The 20,721-nt window shown below is 46.6% G+C and overlaps 1 protein-coding gene across 1 annotated transcript; it reads left to right on the top strand.

Moving 5' to 3' along the window:
• Positions 1-7,854: 7,854 nt before the first annotated feature.
• LOC123444910 lies at positions 7,855-10,202 on the top strand. Its single transcript, XM_045121796.1, has one exon. The coding sequence runs from the start codon at positions 8,337-8,339 to the stop codon at positions 9,789-9,791; it is 1,455 nt and encodes a 484-aa protein (XP_044977731.1). The 5' UTR covers positions 7,855-8,336; the 3' UTR covers positions 9,792-10,202.
• The last annotated feature ends 10,519 nt before the right edge of the window (positions 10,203-20,721 follow it).

A 20,721-nucleotide genomic window follows, 5' to 3' on the forward strand; every position in this document is an offset into this window, starting at 1 on the left:
GTGAGACGACGGTAACCCTCAAACACTTTGCCATGATCATGGCCCTACGGCTCCAGGGTCGTGCTCTCACTGTGTGAGTGGAGAAGAGCCACTGTTGGGAGAGGGCCTACTTGTGGTATCTCCTCACAAAGGGAGTGTTTCTACACTGTATAGGGGACGCTGCCCTATGGATGTACGTGGACTTCCTGGCCGACTTGGACGCGGGGTACAAATGGGGGCCAGCCGGCCTCACGTACTTATACCATTTGGTAAGATGCATCCGAAATGGTCTTTTATGCATGTATGTATACTTTTCTCAATTGTGACATATAATCATCAATTGACATTTGAAGCTAGACAATGCAACTTGTAGGACTGGAGACACGACCGGCATGTACGGATGTGCGTGAGCCCTCTTGATTTGGGTGTGGAGCGGTTGCCGGTGGGTCGCCTTGAAAAAGATGAACGGATCCATGGATGGACTATGGCGAAGAAGGCGATAGTTCTCGATACCCCACGATCTTGTACTCTAGGGACAAGGTTAAAGTCTTCATAGGAAAGTCCAATGCATTCTACAAGGTCTTCACAAACGAGTTGCACAACCTCACATAGCATCTTAGTAGTGTTTTCTTGTGGCCACCTTCTTGGCTGCTTACCAATCTGTCTAGAGGTTAACTAGTGGTCGTATGGCAAGACATATCGGGTTTTCAAACTGAACTATATGTGCACTCAGGACAAGCTTATCAAGTGGGATAATGTTCCATTGATATTCGTGCATGCTAACAAGTGGCACGTACCACGACGTGTGGCCTTGCTGTTTGGTAAATTGCAACACACCCCACCGGTGAATAGTTCACTAGTGGCTTCGAATTTTACTAACGAGATCACTAATATCTATGGTTTCGTATGTTCTTCTTTTATTTTGTATGTTTTATTGTTTCTTATGCCTTGCAGGAATAGTAGGAAGAACTGTTAGTCGATACCAAACTGGGCAAAAGAGCATGCATAGTATGTGACAATGTGGGATGAGAGGAGGTTTCGCAAATACATGAGGAAGGCAATGGTCGAATGGGATGTGTACAAGAGACATCTGAAGTGGTTTAATGATGGTATAAGGTACCGTTTATGCCTGAGGCCACAGTGGACAACAACGGATAACACATCACTACAGGAGGACGACTCCGAGGACGAAGCCTATAAAGCGAACATTAGAGAGACCCAAGGTGAATTTGGGGAGTGTGCACACATTATGGAGAGAGTGGTAATTCGTGTTCAAGTTTTTGGAGCTGACATTTGGAGGAGAATCTACTATAGTCGTCGCAACTAATTTATTCATGATGCTGACTTTTGCACACTTCCGATCTGAACATAAACAATTTCGATGCCTCGAATGCACTTGTGCACGACCCAAGAACCACAGAATCTGACAACTCGCTAAGGGAAGCAACGAAAGTAAGTTTCATGTAACCAGAACCTTCATCCATATCATGTCAAGCCATAACCATAACCTTGATCCATATCATGTTTTTGTTTATTTAATACTGCAGAAGTTCATCAACTTTGTCGAAAACTAGTGAGCATGCTTGGGTGCGCTAGCTTGGCTGGTGTGCATGTCCTAGGCCATCAACATGTATCGTCGCTTTGTCGAGCCATGCCACTTCAGCTTCTACTAGCCATGCCGCCTCGTCGTCTCGCCATATTGAGGAGGCCGAGGAAAATGAGGATGAAGAGGACGAGGAGCAAGATGCTGGAGAAGAGGAAGCGGTTCATGAGGAGGATTACGAGGAGGATGACACAGCTCCACCCACTCATTCAACCCAAGACAAAAGGGGGCATCCACCAAAAAAGCAATAGAAGAGTTCATCATTGTCTACTACACAATTTTATTTGTGTAGACTCTGTTGGGCCTCTAAGCTCGGAGTTTTGTATGATAGTAGCAATTTCCCCTCAAGTAGATGACCTAAGGTTTATCGATCTATTAGAAAAGTAGGATGAACATGGACTCTCTCAAACAACCCTGCAATCAAATACAAGAAATCTTTTGTGTCACAACACACCCAATATAATGATAAAGTGTATGCATTCAAATCAGCATTGATTTATTCTCCATTTCGGTAAAAGATATGCGTAAACAGGGGGTGCACATTCTTGTGTGGATCAAACCGCGACTCGAGTTAAAGTTAATAATGCAATCCGCACTGACTTAAGTGTTTCTCAATAATCCACCGGGCGTCACTCAACACCATTGTTATGGCTTATCAGTTTATCACCAAACCATCGTTATAGTTTTAATAAATGAACATGGTTGGGTTACCTTCTTTAAAAAAAACAAATCATCTCGATTTGTTGAACAATTCTACAGTCCGGCACTCCGGCCCAACATATGTAACGACATGTGTATGCCCGCAAGACCAGAACATCCGTGGCTCCTGAGTGGGGGAACTTAACGCTGGTTGCATCAATCGTCCATTTATTTTTAATTTTGAGGGATGAATCGTCCAATCTTGTTAGGAAACGGGACACTTGGATGAAACTTCCAGCCAGCATTCATTATCGTTGATCAGTACATGTCACAAGAGGTTACTAGCATGGTAGTGTCAGCGTGAGTGAGAAATTGAGGCAGGGTCGAGCTAGCGACACCGTCGACGACTTGGAAGGTAAATTATGGGCTAGCTGCTTGAACTTGTGATGTTGATAAGTCGAATTTTGACTTTTGTGGCTGAAGAAACCGGTAGCAAACTATGGGCTAGCTGTCTCCCAGTTGAACTAACGCGTCCTATGGAGTCTAATTGGCCCGTGATTGCGGCCAATTGACCACAATGCCGCAACCATCTTAGCAATTTTGATGCTTAGTAGCAGGGCTATGCCCATTGAGTGGTTACATGTAATAAGTTTCCTACAATCCATAAAAAAGGTTATTTTTAAGGGCAACGCTACACGTCCACCGGTAGAATATTTTTCAATGATCCGTCATCTCCACAGCCGTTTGATTGGATGCATACAGCCGATCTCATCCATCTGATCCACACGCGGGACTTTGGCCTAATTTCTGAAACGATGCTCGAGTTTCTGAAACAATCGCTTTGTTGCAGTTTTTTTTCTTCGCGCGCGTTTCGGTTGGGTACCCGGTAATTCCTGAAACAACGCTCGAGTTTCTGAAACAATCGCTTTGTTGCAGTTTTTTTTCTTCGCGCGCGCTTCGGCTGGGCACCCGGTAATTCCTGAAACAACGCTCGAGTTTCTGAAACAATCGCTTTGTTGCAGTTTTTTTCTTTGCGCATGTTTCGGCGTTTATTCGTTTTTTATGTTTTATAACGTGTGTATTGTTGCGGAGAAAAATTTTGTAACACAGGTAAAGTTACAGGAAAAGAAACACGCGTCGTATAGGGGATCCGGCGGATCGCTCGCGTACGATCCGTCGGCTGAACGTAAACTTTTCCCTATTTTTAAACGGTCAATCTTTTATCATCTATTCACTCTGTCATATAATATAAGAGCGTTTTTTACAACATATATACTAAAACTTAATCCGCCAGGACCCCCCCCCCCCCCACCTCAAAAAATCAATGCAATCTTTATTGCATACAAACTTAATTTGAACATGTATTTTCACGACATATATAATTTGAAACCAAATATAGGATAAATTTCAAATATAGTGTTGCATGATATGAATTGTTGCTACTGATCCAAAATTGCATATTACTAAGAAGATATTCAAAGATAATTATTTAAACTAAGAAAATCGTCAATACAATGACTCCCACAAGAAGAAGTTGTTGCTGATCTAAGGAGTATGAACCAAATTATCACTACAACTAAAAATGCAAGGCATAACTTCTTTAGTTTTCTTATCTAGGCTTGCATCTCGTTGATTTGGGCTTGATTCTCGTTGATTTGGACTTGCTTCTCGTCGTGCGTCTATCAACACATTATCCAACCTCTCTCACACTGAACGATATAAGTAGTCGATCATCAGGTAATTTACATGAAGTTTTACGAGAACAACCCATATCCATGTCTGCAAGAGAATCCTCTCGTCATGTGTAATGTTGTGAGCAATGGGATTCTTATACCAACTTGCATTCGTTTTATGCCTTGTTTCCACGACCAGTACAGGCGACAAAGTCTCGATTGAGATTCCTAGTTTTATGCCAGCTTGCATTCGTGTGCGGAATTCAAACATCCAGAATTTTGCAAGCACAAAGGAGGACGAGTGGCCTCCTTGAATTTGGACAAGCTTCGCGGCCAGTGATGTATGATATGCGGACATGTCTGATGGAGGCATTGTTGCAATGTGATTTGAACTGCACACGTCACGATGTGGAGCTCATGGCCGAGCCAACAAGAGCGGCGGGGACCTCGGAGACGACAATGGTGAAAAAGGCCCAGGGGCTCACACATGGTGCTCATGTCGTTCCCCAATCCCATTCAACTATTATTTTGGCCACATGAGAGTTCATTGATGACATATTGAATCTTTGTGACCGCGGGAAGAACCCATCCAGTTTCGACGTCGATGTCGAGGAGAAGGTGGGGGGCTGTCGATGGACGGTGCACGCTGATTTTGATGCCATAGGCTCTCCAACGACGACAAGGGTAGCGTGGCGAGGCTCGGTGACGAGAAGGGCAGCGCGGTCTGCCTATATTTGCTAAGAGTCGCCCTTCTCGGGGAAAAGCACGTAGAGAGGGGACTTTTGGGGATCAAATACTATACTTTTCAGGGGTCAGCCATTTTAGGATATGCTAACTATTGGTTAATCAGTTAAGCGCAGAAAATTTCTCCAAAAATATGACTTTTGAGATCTTCAAGATGCCCTAAGTCGGCTGTTTTTTCAAAGAAAACAAAACTGCCTCTTTAAATGAAAATCATTACCCCATCCGTTCCAAAATAATTAAAGATTTAGCTTTGTCCAAAGTCAAACTTGCTTAAATTTCATAACATGTATAGAAATATATGTTACGATCTACATTATCAAATACCTCTCATGAGACTAATCTCAACAAATTTAAGCAAGTTCAGTTATTTTGGAACAGAAAAAAGCGCTCCTTTCATTCATAAATATAAGATGTTCTAACTTTTCCGAATTGTATATAGGCACATTTTAGTATGTTTGTTCACTAATTTTGATCTCTATGTTGTTCATATTGAAATGTCTAAAAAATCTTATATTTGTGAACGGAGGATGTACTAGATTGCAGACAAAGGCATAACCTAGTGATGGAAATGGGTTGATGCCTTTTCAACCAGGTTCAAGGCGTGACACTTACAATCTAGGTTTGTTGCAACAATTACACTGTAGGATCTTCTTTACAGTCTTTTTTATTAAAAATACTAATAGATTATATTAACGTTAAGGGTGCATTTCCCATCCCACTAAATAATTCAGTTAAGTATAAATTCAAGAGGTAATATCACTACTAGTGCTTAAACTTGTCATCGGTGTTCCTTTAGTGCCTGAACTTAAAAAATACGTCCAACTGGTTCTAGAACTTGACACAAGGGTGCATATGCGGTGATAATCTCATCCATAGACGTATAATGTGTTGATGTGGCACTATATTTTGACCAACATGCTCACGTGGCATGGGACCCGCTTAGAACAGATGACTTTCTTTATAAATGTCACCATGACAACGGGTCCACATATGTCAGCACAAAGGAAAACTAAACAATAAAAATCGCAGCCTTCTTGCCTTGAAAAATAAGCATAATTAGCTAGCAACTATGCCTCCAAATTTTGTCATACTCGGCGTTGATAAAGACTCTTAATGTTGTCGAGGAAGACATGTTAGTATTATTAGAAACTAGTAAAAACTTTGTCAATATGATCACGGTAATATAAAAAAGTTAAATATTTGTGTATCAAAGATATTATATTGACAAATAGCATAACTTATTTATAAATTGTACAAGTAATTTTTATAAATATTCACATTTTTATTCATATTTGCTTCTAATAACTTTCACTCGTGACACATATTCATAACTTTTACGTAACTGAAATATGTTCAGATGTAAATATTTATAATAATAAAATAATTTTAAATTTTGCATTGTTATGAATATTTTTTGTTATGCAAAAAATTCTTAAATAGGAATTACAAAATGTGCATATAAATATATAATTTTTTGTATAATTAAAAATATAATTCCAAATTGTGATTTTTCTTTATGATATTATAAACTATAGAAACATTTTTATTACAATAAATAAAATTTAATTTGTACGATTTGTCTAAAAATAAGTAACAATAAATAATTATTAATACTTGAACATTTTGCTAAATAAGTTATATTTTACATGTATAATATTTATAGCACACTAGTATTTCAACTTTATATTTATTACTATCATTATACTTTACGTAATTTTTGCAAATTTAAGAAAAAAACTAACATTAACCGCACTGATTCGAACCCATTGAAACCATACAGGTATCCCTAAAAAATATACACGTCGGTTTGTTTATATAGATATGACATTTACACACTTTGTACACCTAATCTTAATTGGAGGAGCTGCTAGCACACGTTGTCCGCTATCCCCTGAAAGCTAGTTCAAATCATTTGTACAACAAATTTTAACTCGGGTTTTTCCTTTGTGCTGACATGTGGGTCCGCTGGTCATAGAGACATATATAAAGCAAACTCTTTGTTAGAAGTGCCTCTCACGCCATGTATGCATGCTAATCAAAATGCCATGTCAGTCAGTGTATTATACGTCATATAGATAGAATTACCATTGTATTTGAACGCCTGTGCCAAGTTTTAGAACCAGTTCGATGTATTTTTCAAGTTTAGGCACCAAAGTGAACAAGAGTGACAAGTTTAAGCACCGCCGGTGATATTACCTCTAAATTCAACTAACTACGTGAAGGTACAACTGATTTGAAATATGGAGCAGGCCGGCTAGTTAGATGTGACTGGATGTGTACATCATAATACTAATTCCTTTAGGTGAAAATAAAATACTAATTACTTTTCCTCACAAACTGTAAAGTACACACTTGCAGTATCCTATAGCATATCTATACACAGTACATTACTCCTTAAGCTAGTACACTGCTGGAGTAAACATGTACAGTGATCTGAAAAGAAAGGAGTAAACACATACTTCTTCCGTTTTAAAAGAAATGCCTTAAATTTAGAGTAATTTTGTGCTAGAGCTCGACGGTTATTTAGGGACGGGCTACAACAGTACTGGTCGAGTACGGGGATTCCGTTGTCCAATTCCTTGGACTTGATTGAGCTGTACTACTCCATCTTACAACAGTATCTTAGTCCGTAAGCAACACCACACACATGCATGCATATGCACGCGTAGGCGCCTCGCGCATACGCAACCGAATGCTCACGCAGCCATGTGCGCGAGCGAGGCATGCTAGTCATGGACATCTCTTTGCATGTTGGATATGGGCGATATTGTCAACTATCACAGCCAGCCACGTCCATGAACCTTTGCTTCATCGACGACGGGCACATGATCAACACGCGTCCGGCCGGCGGGACGGCTGAATCGGGTTTCTTATATCGGAAGAGAACCCCAAGATGGCATACGAGTACTATACTAGAAAATGTAGAAACGATCCTAGTTGGAAAACGTCTCGGTAATTTCGCAGGAAAAGATCAATTCCCGGCCCGGGCACCCCAAGATAATAATATATGCCCCAAATAACTTCCTCTGCGACGAAGAAGATTAGTATAGCACAACCAGTGGATCCCGATCGAGTCCGTTAATGGTTTTTGCCCGGCCGTAACCTCGGACCAGGCCAGAGCGAGGGGTTTCGGCATAGAATAACCGGGGGCGACGTGCCCCCACCCCGGAACCAAAAATGATAAACTAGCCTAGTCCCGGGGGGCCACCCCGAGTCCGAAATCAGACGCCGCAACGGACGTTCGTTCGCTCGCTCCGTCGTGTGGGCAGCGCCTACCATTTCGGCAAGGCATTCCCACGCGCGCCGCGACCGTGTCCTCCTCCTCCCGCCACGCACGCTACTTAACCCTCGCACCATCGCCATCCCCCACATCTAATTGCCCGCGCCAACGCTTAACTTCCGAGCGGCTATAGCTAGCAAAACGGGGAGCGACCACCGGCGATATATAAGAAAGTTCGTGAGTTGTGACGCCCACACCAACCATCCCAGCCTAGCCCGTACCAGCAACCGCGTCGACGGGCTGGTAGTGGTAGTGGTACTAGAGGAAGGCCGGCGCCATCGCCGAGGACGCCCAGCTCGGCGAATCATTCCATTCCATTACATGGCTTGATTGTCTGCCCGTATTGACAGCAAAGCCAGAAAGGTGCCCACAGCCAACAGGTCGGGCTGTTGATTCATTGCTTCGGTGGGAGCGATCGATGGTTGCGCACAAGGCGGCCTCGTGGCTGCCCGTGGACTTCCGGCTGCCGGCGGTGCCGCAGGCGGCGCTCGGCATACTGGCGTTCGAGGCCGGGGCGGCCATGTCCAAGCTGCTGTCGCTGCACCGCTCGCTCTCGGAGCAGGAGGTGTCCCGGCTGCGCTCCGACGCCATGCGCTCGCCCGGGGTGGCCTACCTCAACTCCACCGACCAGGCGTTCCTGCTCAGGCTCGCCTGCGCCGAGCTGGTGCTGTCGCTCGACGCCGCCGCAGCCGCCGTCGCGCGCCTCGGCCTGCGCTGCGGCATCGACTTCGCCGGCGTGTACGCCAGCATCAAGGCCGGCGCGCACGACGCGCGCCTCGACCTGCTCGCCGCCAAGGGGCTCAAGGTCAAGGCCAAGAAGATGGAGCGCCTCGTGGCGGCCACGTCCAAGCTGTGCTCCGAGATGGAGGCGCTGGATGAGCTCGAGTCCGCCGAGCGGAAGCTCACCGTCCGCGGCTGGAGCCGCCTCAGCGGGCCGATACCGGCGAAGCTCGCCGACCCGCCGCTGGCCGGCGACTCGATGGGCGCCGAGTCGCTCAAGCAGGAGATCAAGACGCAGCTGCTCAAGGTGCGGCGGCTCAAGGAGGAGTCCCTGTGGAGCCAGAGCTACGAGAAGGCCGTGGGCCTCATGGCGCGCGCCGCCTGCGCCGTGTTCGTCCGCATCTGCGCCGTCTTCGGCCAGTTCGTGCCGGGGCTTCCGCCGCCGATGCCGTCCACCTCCGCGGAAAGCGTCCACACCAGGCTGTCCAAGCTGCTGATGAGCCCGCGGACGGGGAAGGCGAAGGCGTCGTCGGGGCCGATCACGCGGCGGGAGCGGGAGGGGGCGGGGGCGCCGTCCCGTGTCCACCCGCCGATGCAGCAGCTGAGCAGCTCGTGCCCGATCATCGGCCAGAGGGGGCAGAAGGGCGGCGTGGACTGGCGCAAGGTCCTGGACGCGCCGGCAAGCACGGTGGGCGGCGCCGGGCTGGACCAGCAGTACGCGAACGTGATCGTGTCGGCGGAGGAGCTGCTGCAGATGGAGGCGGAGGGGCGGCAGGAGGAGGCGAACGCGGAGCGGGCGGAGATGTACGAGATGCTGCCGGGGAAGCTCCGCGCGGCGGTGCGGTCGAAGCTGCGCGACTGGTGGCGGGACCCGGGGCCGCTGGACGCCGGGCTGGCGGAGGGGTGGAAGGAGGCGGTGGAGCGGATCATGGCGTGGCTGGGCCCGATGGCGCGCGACACCGTGCAGTGGCAGGCGGAGCGGAACATGGACCGGACGCGGCGGTTCGACGGCGGCACGCGCGTGTACGCGCTGCAGACGCTGCGGTGGGCGGACAAGGACAAGGCGGAGGCGGCCATCGTGGAGGTGCTCGTCGCGCTCAGCTGCGTCTGCTGGTATGAGGAGCGGCGGCGCGGCTCCGTCCGCATCAGCTAGCTGATCGCCGCCGCCCGTCCATGGATGAGCCGTTCAACGACGGCGCCATGGCCAACACACCTTGTCCAAAGCCCATTCCTTTTTTCTTTTCTTTTCTTCTTCCTTCTTTGGTTCGTTTGTCAAAGCATTGATTTGAAAGGGTTGAATTTTTTGGAGGGGTGGTTGTTAGATGAGATCGTCAGGGGTTAGTGGCCACGCGTTAGCAGCAGCCATAGTGGACTGTAGCAGCAGTAATCGTTCTTCTCTAGTTTGAAATTTGGAGGGAGAAAAAAAGCCAAGGTCCGGTGGTTGGTCACTTCACTGTCAATGGCCTGAGGCCGGCCGGTCTCACTCCGGTGACAGCGAGCGTCCGCCGTATAAGTTTGTCAGATTTGTATGTACAATGAATGAATACACGATTGATTCTTTGAAGTTTGTGGGGGGGATTGTTCAAGCACGCACGCACGCACGCACGGGAAATCCTTACCGGCACGGTTCTCTCCTGTCCTTTACTCGATGGTGGCGAAGTCTTAGGCGCTCAGCTACCGCCGTTGACTACTCCTTCGGTACCTAAATATCGGAGTATTTGTAGTTGAAAAAAACTAATCTCCCTCTACGTTAAAATACTTGTAGTTGGAAAGAGGAAGTAGTATCAGACTTGTACCATGTATGAGCATGACTTCACGCGGCGAATGGTCTATGAGTGCGCCACAAGTAAAATTCCTACACGATAGTTTATATGTAACTTGACTGAATTTGTAATTTCGACAAGTCGATTTTGTGGGAGAAGAAACGGCTACTAGAGAAGAAAGAAAGCTGAAAAAGGAAGTAAGACCAGTGTTTGAAGAAAAATGCTACACCTACGGGCTACCTACGCAATTAACTTATGGAGCCCTTCCACTAACCAATCACTCTGTCCTTGACTTCAACTGTGGGTTCTCTCCCTTGGCTTTCAGCTAACCAAAAAATGTCAACGAAGCACCTAAGCCCCGTTTGAAACCATCCAGATTATATAATCCAGTTTTTATAATCTATTCCGTCTTCAAATAGGATAGATTATGATGTAGATTATAAAAACTAGATGGATAGATTATTAAAAACTCATAATCTACTCTACACCAGCTAAAATCAGATTATGGATTGCTAATGATCCATTACCCTTGTAAAGTTGGAGATAATTACATTCCTACCACCGCCACCCTCCTCTTTTTAAAAAAACAGAGGGCAGACATGTCATTATGCAATGTAAGACCTGAATTACAGTTTGTATAATCTGGCCTCCAAACATGTCCATCTAGATTACTTTTATAAACCAGATTATATAATCTATCTTCATAATTCAGATTATCATAATCTATTATGGTTCCAAACAGGGCCTAAGTTGATTTATTAAAAAGTCGTCCTAGGTGTAGCATTGTGTGTGTTTGAAGTGTTGGATTTTTAATCTAGTATAGCCCAAAACTCTGAGTTATCCAAAATATTTTTTATGCGACTTACGTAGCTGGTCAAATTTTCATGGGAATAGCTAGGCATTAGTCATGTCAAAACGTTTTCGTATCAAAAACTTGGGTTGTGGCCCGGGCTAGATTATTGGGTAACATTCTGCCGGAAAAGCGATTCCCTCCTTTCGACCTGTGTAGTCGTGTAACCACCATTAATAACCTTGTTCTTCCCTTTCTTATTAAACGAGATGATGCTTTTGCCTTCGTTTCAAAAAAAATCCAATGAATCTGCAATCGTCTTCCAGCTCGAACCGAGACACCATTCCCCTTCTTCTCTAATCCAACCTAAGCCGAACCGCCTATTTCTGACGACAATGGCGTCTGGGAACATCGGCCCACCCTCCCTTCATCGCCGCCCATCGATGTGTGGCCCACCCCGATCATTCATCTAAACCGCCGCATAACTAATTTTTCCCGTGAGCTTGTCCCCCAGCATATCGAACCATTAATTTTCAAACTCGCCTTGATCGGCTTCCCGACGGGCGACGGCTACGATCTTTCCTTGCCTGGTTTATTCTTCACCGAATGGACTCACGCATATTGTAAAACCAGGGAACTTAGAGCAGTGATCAGGTGTGTCCCTCAAACGCCCGCGGACGCGTCGAGTCAGTGATCAGGTGTGTCCCTTATTTATCCGTCCGTACAGCCACACTCTTCATTTTCCTTTTCATATGTCTGGTCACTTACACGTGATTGATGAAGAAAAAGAGAGAGAACGAAAATAATGAATAAAGAAAAGAAAACGACGATCCGGGGAGAGGTCGCATCCTATATGAGGGACTGACCGAACGCATCTGGACGCGTCCGTAAGCCCTCATATCCTCTCCATATTTGAGACGGATACGATGGTTCGTGGGCAGTCCGGACATATAAAAACGATACGAGGGGTTCGTTTGGTTTATTTTTTCTCTTCTCTCTCTGTTTGTCACTGACCGGACGCGACGTATGAGGGGTCATTTAAGTAGTCCGGTTGTAGATGCTCTTAACCCCAGCTAAATGACTTTCTATGGATAAGGAAAGTCAAAACACCGCAACCAGGATCACCAAGTATTCCCCATCTAAGTGAGATTCATTCAATTCGAATCTTAAAAACGTGAGATTGAGAAACCAGGATCCCTTTGACCAAGTTGCCGAATCCACATTTACAGGCATGGCACCAGACAGTGTGAATCCACACGGCGCTTATCTTAGCTTAGTCGCCGTTGATGCGGAGTTCGGTAGCTAGGCCATAAACAAATTGGTTAGCTCAACGATCGACCAGGAAGCAAAGCCTAATCATTTTTCTAGTGCTATCTTAAAGAACCTACTCAGCGATTAAGTGGTGCAATTCACATGGCCCGGAACCAATCTAACGCTTTCCGGCCCTAGTTTAGTGCCCACGCCACACCCCGTAGCAAAAAAGAAAAGTTGTCAGTCAAAGGAAGCAAGAGAGCCTTCCTGGCGCTACGCTGTGAGGTCAGCCAAGAACATGCACGATCTCTTGTGAGTTCTAGTCAATCCTAATGGCCACTTACTTCTGATATAATCTACCGTGAGCCAGACAGACAAATCGCTAAACCAATCTCATGACCCCCTCGTCCGCTCCCGTGGACGGCCACGGAAACCCTAGCCACCGCCTGCGAGGCCTCCCCCCCCCCCCCCCCACCTTCCTTGCTCCTCGACGCCGGAGGGCATCGTCGGGCCAAGCCCCGTTGGCGTCGGCGGCGGCGTGGTCATTTTCCCTCCTCCCCTGGTGATATGCGGCGTGGGACACAACATGCTTGTGAGAAACGAGGTGTTCGCACGCGGCGGCTCGGCAGCGACACGGCCGGCTACGCGAAATTTCTGGTGGAACATGCTAGCTACGACAACGAGGGTTGTGGTGGCACGGGATCGTTGGCGGGGGTCACTGGCCTCGGCCAGATTCATGACGTTCGGTGGCTGTCCCTTGGTCATCGAGTTGCGGACGACGCGGTGGTGGGTGCGGCTCGCCGGCAACTGGGCGGATCACGACGTGTTGTTCTTGATCACGCTGGGGCAATCCTGGTGTGGGTCATTGACACCGCGGAAAACTCCGGAGAAAACCCTAGGTCTCATTAGGATCGAGCGATGACGATGCTTTTTGTATCGTAATCCCTCTTAAGGGCATCGTCTTTGGAGTTTGCTCAGGTGGAACGGACTAGCGATACTGGTGGTGTATGGACTGTGGTGCGACTCCCGATTAAAATCGTGTCGATTTCGGACATGGCAGACGATGACGGCGTCTTCGATGTCGTTTCCTTGTGGAGGCATCGTCGTTGTAGTTTGGGTCATCAGTCTTGAGATGCTCCGGGGTAAACCCTCGATATGGATCTCCTGGACCGGACGATGACGACGTCTTTGGTGTCGTTCGCCCTCCTTAGGGCATCGTTTTGAAGCAATGCTCGCTGAAGGAGACTAGAGGAGGAGCGTTATTCCATCTATCGCAACACCGACGGCGGACCCGGCGGCATAGCGCCGTGGAGTTTCGGCAATGGGCGCAAACAGATGGATACGTGCAGGATAATGGTGTTGTCTGGCACCGTGGAGGCGTCCATTGTAGGCGTGTTGAGGTTGGTGCATTAGTACCTCCTCTAAAGATGGACTAGTGAAAGGCGGTGATGACGGCTTCTAAGAGTGCGCCTGGACAGGATTGTGATGCAATCCCGGTATATGGCTGGGCTGGGGCATAGTCGAGATGCGCACGTGGGGATGTATCCTCATTTGAAGAAAAGCTAATTGATATATTACTTTATAAAATTTTATAAATAATTAATAAAATGACTGCATTCATTGTAGAGAGATGTATCCTCATTTGAAGAAAAAACGGACAAAAGGATGCAAACACACTTGAGTTTTCTTTCTTGGACAGCCGTAGCTTTGTGCGGGAGGCCATGGCCGTCGTCGTCGGGGCCACCTCAGCCGGGCGGTCAATGCGCACCACCGCCTGTTTCCCGCGCTTGGTAGAATAGTGCGCCCGCCACTTCCGCCGCTCCCACCGCGTTTCGTGGCCGTCTTCTTCGCGCGGTCGCAGCCAGAGTCAGTATTCAACTCTGCGCCACCGTCAGGTAGGGCTCCGGCTTGCTTTGCGTTGCCATGCGGATGCAGTTGACCGTCCGAAAATAGATATAGATAGATATATCGACGGGAGAGAGCTTGCGGGTGTGCGATGCGCGCGCAACGCGCTGAAGGCAATCATTCTGCCCGCACGGTGATGATTGTGGGCTTTGCTTCTGACTTCTCCCTTGTCTATTTCTCTTGGTGCGCTGTGATTTGTGGAGCATCTCTGTTCTGCGTGTGGTGGTGTGTTGAGGAGAATGGGACGTCAGGACGGAGTCGGCACCGAATTCCGGTGACCGGTGGAGTATTTTATTTAACTCAACGGGGACCGGTACGGTAGATCATGTTGTAGTACGTAGATGACAGTGCATGGTGATGCAGATCGGACGCTTGTGTTTAGTGTATTCTTGCGTCTCGGGTGCACATCACTTGCATTTTTCAGCAGGTTCGGCGCCAGTAGAGCTCCTTGTCGGCCAATCCATGAGAATATATCTACGGGCCGCAGTAAGGACCAGAGACCAGCTAACGCTCCCACAGTTTATCCCAACGTCTGTGACCACTGCTGAGTGATAGAATGAATATACAGTGGACTGAAAGAGGTCGAAGGGGATCGGGATTAGTGGGTCACTTTTATGGATATCTCTACTTCTTTTTCGTACGAAAATTACACAAAATTCAATGTGAAACCAGGCTCAGATAAGATCAGATATCTAAACTTTCAATCCAGGTCCGATCTGCACCTTTGGCGTTTGGCCCAACGGCCTGCGAAGCAGGCGGTCCTGTTCCTTCGCATGACGGGCCGTCTTTGTCGCCGCGTCCTTGTTTACTTTGTGCTCCGACAATTCAATGGTGTCAAAGTGCCTTGACATTCTTGCGCGGAGAATCTGTGCGTCCGTCTTCGTCGTAGTGAGAGAGTGGTTGAGGACCGACGTGAGGAGTGCAACGTCGGGATGGACCGGTGCGAGGTTAGTGCCTCCCCCGTCGCCACCCTCTCCCTTGCCCGCTGCCCTTCGCGGGGGCTGCTCGTGCCTTGGAATCACGCGTCCTCTTGCGCGATGGCACCGGCGCGAGGACCCAACGATGACCAGGTACCACTTCGAGAGCAAAGGATGGTGGTGGGCAACGTACGTGAAGGACGGGAGCGGAGAGTCCGAAGCTGGGCGTCCTGCCGTTGCGTTGCGTCGATGGGTGGCATGCGCGAAGGAAGAAGATCCACCGTTGTCGAGGCCTCCTTGCTCGAGCAACGACCGCCTCAATCGATGTGGAGGGCGACCTCCTTCATATTGATGCTCGAGTCGTCGGATTCTCCACGAGAGCGAGTGTTGCTTCTGTCGTCGGTCATTAAATTGGATCGGAGAGTAACGGATGTGAAGTGGACAAAGAGGGAAGTGAGATGGAGTTCGGACTGACCGATGTTTCAGATTATCCGGATGAAAAAATTTATATGGTACATGTGGACCAGGCTGGGCCAAACCGACGTGATGAACGTGTCAAGGCGCGCCCGGACCGCTTCATAATAGCCTTACATTTGGATTCGATATGAGAAACGTCGGATAACTCAAAAGTTTGAGGCTGGTTTAACGCGTTCGTCCAAGAGTTTGTGGATAGTTTGCGATACCCGCGTGTAGGTTGTAGGCTCTAATGTGTGCATGAATCAACAAGACAGCAGCCAATTCAGCATGAACGATTTTGGACTTACGTGAACCAAAAGTCATGATTGCTCCACGCATTCATCATAACCTTAGTGTTGCTTGTAGTCTGCACTTTGGCTGTACATCTGGTATTAGTTGTAGATTCTCTTGCACACACAACCCTATTCTAGAGATCTTAGTTTTGTTTTTGCGTTTTGCCAATTTCTTAAAGGAGTAGAGCGCGAGCCATCTTCTTAGCTATTAGCTGTACTTGTTCCTTAGTCTTCTCTCTCAATTTTCAGCTTCCAACCGCCAGACTGGCTGCAAACCAATGCTTATAAGGGATAATGCTAGGTGCTTATTAGGGATATGTTTAAGTAAACAAACTTGATTTTTCTAAAGCATCAGTGTTTATTTCTATAAAAAAAGTCTAATTAAATGTCTACTCTCTATAAATAAGCACCAATGCTTAAAAAATATTGGTTTAATTTTGTATGCACCTTCCTAAAATGTTTTGCACTATATAATGCCTTGTGCAATCCCGATTTTGATAACCATCATTTTCGACTCACATGCGCCATGAGCTTGCTACACGAACGTGGTGGCTCACCAACCAGTCACAACCGGTGATTTCACAACTTATAAGAGTCCTTGGCCCCACCCTATTCTTATAAGTCGTGCTATATTTTCTTTCATAATGAATGTGGAACTAAATCCAACAAATCTAATCCTCACACATCGTACCATGGGCTCGTTAATAGCAGCGTTTCTGTCACCAAGCACGATCGATCACCTGTGAGTCCATCTATGTTTCTATTCCTAGCAACTCGGCTTTGATACCAATTACTCTATAGGCTTTTATTTATTGTGTATATTACGTTTTTATACAATCATGCCTTAAATACTTTCAACAAGTTTGTAAAAATATATATTAAAATATACAATACCAAATCAATATGATTGAATTCATGAGTGCATATATTTTTTACATCATATAAATTTGTTACTGTAAATGTTCATATCGTTTTTTATAAACTTGGTCAAATTTTATAAAGTTTGACTTACCACTATACTACGGAAAAACCTAGTAGTACCACGGGTTTTTACTGTAGCAGTAGTGCGGGATCCCGCGCTACTGCTATGGTGCTACAACTAACTTATAATAATAGTGTGTGCCACTCCACTCTACTACTATGCTTGGTAGTAATATCGTGGGCACCACCCGCGCTACTACTAATTATCTGTAGCGCGTGTATGTGACCCGCGCTACTATTATGAATTTTAACAATAAAAATTCTTAATCCTATATGTGTTGTCAATGGCGCTAATAATTCGACCTGGCCAGCGATGGCAGGGTCGTCAGAGGCGCAGACGGGTAGCGACAGACCAAATCCCGCAGCGACTACTGGAGAGGATCTAAGGGAGAGAAAGGCGGCGGTGTGGAGCTCCTTTTAGCGGCCAAGATAAATAGCTCCTGGTCGTCCATGGCGACGACCTGCACTAGCATGAGCATGGGAGGGTGAGTCAAACAAGAGGGAGAGAGAGAAAAAGAAACGAGGGAGAGAGAGAGAAAGATAAACGAGGGAGATAGGAAGGAGATGGAGGGAGCTGCGGGGTTCATTAGTGGAGAAATAACTAGCCACAACTTTTGTTTGTGGTGCGACATTTCTCACCAACACCAGCAGTAATATTTTCAAATACCATCGATATCGGCCAAATTCGCACATCATAGCTATTTGCTTACTGGTGGCATTGCCAAATTAGGCCCGACATGGCACGTTAGGCCCATTAGGCCCACACCAGCACTAGGCTCCCGACCGATGCAGTAGAAAACTTATCGTCCTTTCGTCCTCCTCTCGATCTCAACTGCACCCCGTCCTCCTTTCGATCCCCGCCGCGGCGGCGCCCGACGTCTCTGCCGCACCGCCAGACATTATCGCCGCCGCCTCCGTCCGGCGACGCCGCCGCCGCCATCCCCTCCTCCGCCTGACGCCCCCCGAGCACCTCCGCGGTAAGTCCGACGCCCCCTCCCTCTCTCATTTTTCTTAGGGAACAGGGCTTAGTAGCCCGATGGTAGTAGGTACATTTCATAGGGGAAAAACATGGCAATGGATTGCACGCCCTATGCAGGGCTCTAAAGGAAAAATTCCTAGAAGAATCATACTTTATAGAATTCCTGTGAAATTCCTCTAAACCAAAGGAGGCCTCAATAGAAAGATTCCTATCCTATGCATCAAATGACATGACTTTCTCTACAGGAACTTAGTTCTTTTTTGTACAAATTTAGGACACGTTTGGTAGCAAAGTATTGAAGAACCGAAAAGTACTCTGCAAGGTTTGCCAAATACTCTAGTATCAAACTTAGGTCCGAGTTTCTTTTTATTATGTAGAGAAAATAATTTGGTTTGGCAAATACTCTGGTATCAAAACCACAGTTTTTAGACACAACCAAACAACCCTTTGGAAATAATATTATTGTAATATGAAAAACTATAGTATGCTTAGAATACCTTTAAAATACTTTCTTATCAAACCGGGCCTTACTTTTTTTTGTATTAATTTAGTTCTTTTTTGTTGTACAAACTTAATTCTTTTTGGTGGTATAAACTTAGTTCTTTTTTGTAGAAACTTAGTTCTTACTAACAATTCTATGGTGCTTAGCTATGTTATATTTCTTTTGTAGCTTTCATTACAAGTTTTAATTCAAAACAAACATATGGACAATTCACCAAGCAAGGAATCGGTGGGCGACGCGGAGAAGTGGAATCAATGCAGATTAGAGGGGTTCGAGTAGCTTATCAAAAAACGCGTAGAAGACAATGCCGCAGTGAAGAATGAAAGGGCTAATCTGTTCACAGATGGTGCTGATGGCCTCACTAAGTCAAACAAACTCACGGAGTTGAGGGATCAGTTGATGGATGAGAGGGACATCCTCAAGCAGCAGAAAAAAGAACTCGGGATAAAGGACGCTAACCTAAAGACAGACGTTGCTCAATCCAAAAATGAAGGAGAAACCATCGGAAGAAGCTTCGCCAGCTGAGCATAATCCTTGATGAAGAGTAGTTTCAAACTCTGAAGTTTAATTTTGAGTATGTTTAGGTGATCAGTACTAAGTTTAAACTCTGAAGTTTATAAGTATGTTTAGTTGATCATTACCTTTTGTGAAGTTTAAGCTCTAGTTTTCAAAGTAGTATTTTTTTATTATCAATAAAACAAATTGCTGGCGTTTGACAAAGATGGACGACAACAACGTGTCACATACTGTTTGCGTATGATCCAAAGCCACCACTATTTGCTACCTGTGACGCCATATTGGTGGCATCGGGGTTCCACGCCAGCAAGACCACTTTTTTCCAGGCCATAGCTAGGATTTTCTACAATAGTGATTGGTCGCTAAGGTGAGGTGCTCCCGCATGATGGCATGAAGACACGGGTAAAGATCGACGAGCTCCTGGATGTCGGCGATGCGAGGCGGCGACCTCTTTTGGCACCATGGAGGAGGATGCGAGCATGGGCAGGACCCCCGTGGGAGAGCCTATGGAGAGAGGGGGACAATGACAACAGAGAGGCGGGATTTGGGGGAGGAGATGGAGATTTTCGGGCTATTAAAAACTTTGTATATAGTAGTAGTAGCGCGGGTAAATCTCGCGCTACTACTATGGCATGTCCCGGGGGGGCAAGATGGAGACCACTTAGTAGTTTCGTGGGTTTATACCCCGCGCTACTACTATCAACTTAGTAGTAGCGCGGGGTTCAGACCCCACGCTACCACTACGGCATGTCCCCGGGGGCACAATTGACACCACTTAGTAGTAGCATGGGTTTCTACCACGCGCTACTAGTATCAACTTAGTAGTAGAGCGGATTTATACCCCTCGCTAGTGCTAAACCTCCACCTACATGTTTTTCCCTAGTAGCGTAAGTCAAAGCTAATATGCGGACTAAATAAAAACACGGAGAGTATTATGCAATTATGGGTGTGCTAACCAGCGTTTCTCGCCCACATGCATCATGGGCCTGCTACACACGCATCTCAGCCCACCAACCAGGCTCATCCCAAGAGCATCACACACTATACCGGTGTTTGGGCCCTATCCTTCTAGAAGATACCCCCGCTCTTACAAGTCGTGCTCTATGTCCTTTCATATACGACATGATCTTAACACAACAAATATTTGAAAATATGTGTAGAATATTATGCGTACAAGTCAAGCTATAATTGGACTTGTAATTAGCAGAGGCCATGAGGTGACGTGTGTCGTGGGAATGAACCTGACAATAGTAGCAGGGGTACAAACGGAGGGCGGAGCCTAGCTATGGCGCAATGGCAACACTCGAATGTACGAGTTCAGGCCCCATTCGGGATTGGTAAAGACTAAAGATCCTACGTCTTGAGTCCGAGGCTTCTTGTTACTTATGGGGGTGTGAGCATAAAGAATGCTTAAGCCTTGCCATGAAGCTCAAGGGAGGCTTACATAGAGTGCGCCTAGGCCCATTGAGTGTCATAACAAGGGCGAGTTGATGCTAATAACTACGTAAGTTACTAGTAACATCAGCTCTAAGTCTAGCATTACTGGTAACGCCGGTCTTCACTGTGTTTTATGTGGTATATTAAGTCTCTTGCCGTTGCAGTCTCCTCCTCGTCCACATCTTTCTTTAGTCCGAGTGTTGGTGCACGTCCAATTGACCGAAGATGGTCCGAGTGACCCTATGTGCAAGATTAATACAATCATACCTCCTCTCCTCTCAAAAATGGCGTCC

This window comes from Hordeum vulgare, chromosome 3H (assembly GCF_904849725.1).
Source record: "Hordeum vulgare subsp. vulgare chromosome 3H, MorexV3_pseudomolecules_assembly, whole genome shotgun sequence".
Taxonomy (NCBI): Eukaryota; Viridiplantae; Streptophyta; class Magnoliopsida; order Poales; family Poaceae; genus Hordeum; species Hordeum vulgare.

Bases quoted from the DNA above. Each gene is read 5' to 3' on its own strand.
- LOC123444910 (XM_045121796.1), top strand. From the start codon at position 8,337: ATGGTTGCGCACAAGGCGGCCTCGTGGCTGCCCGTGGACTTCCGGCTG.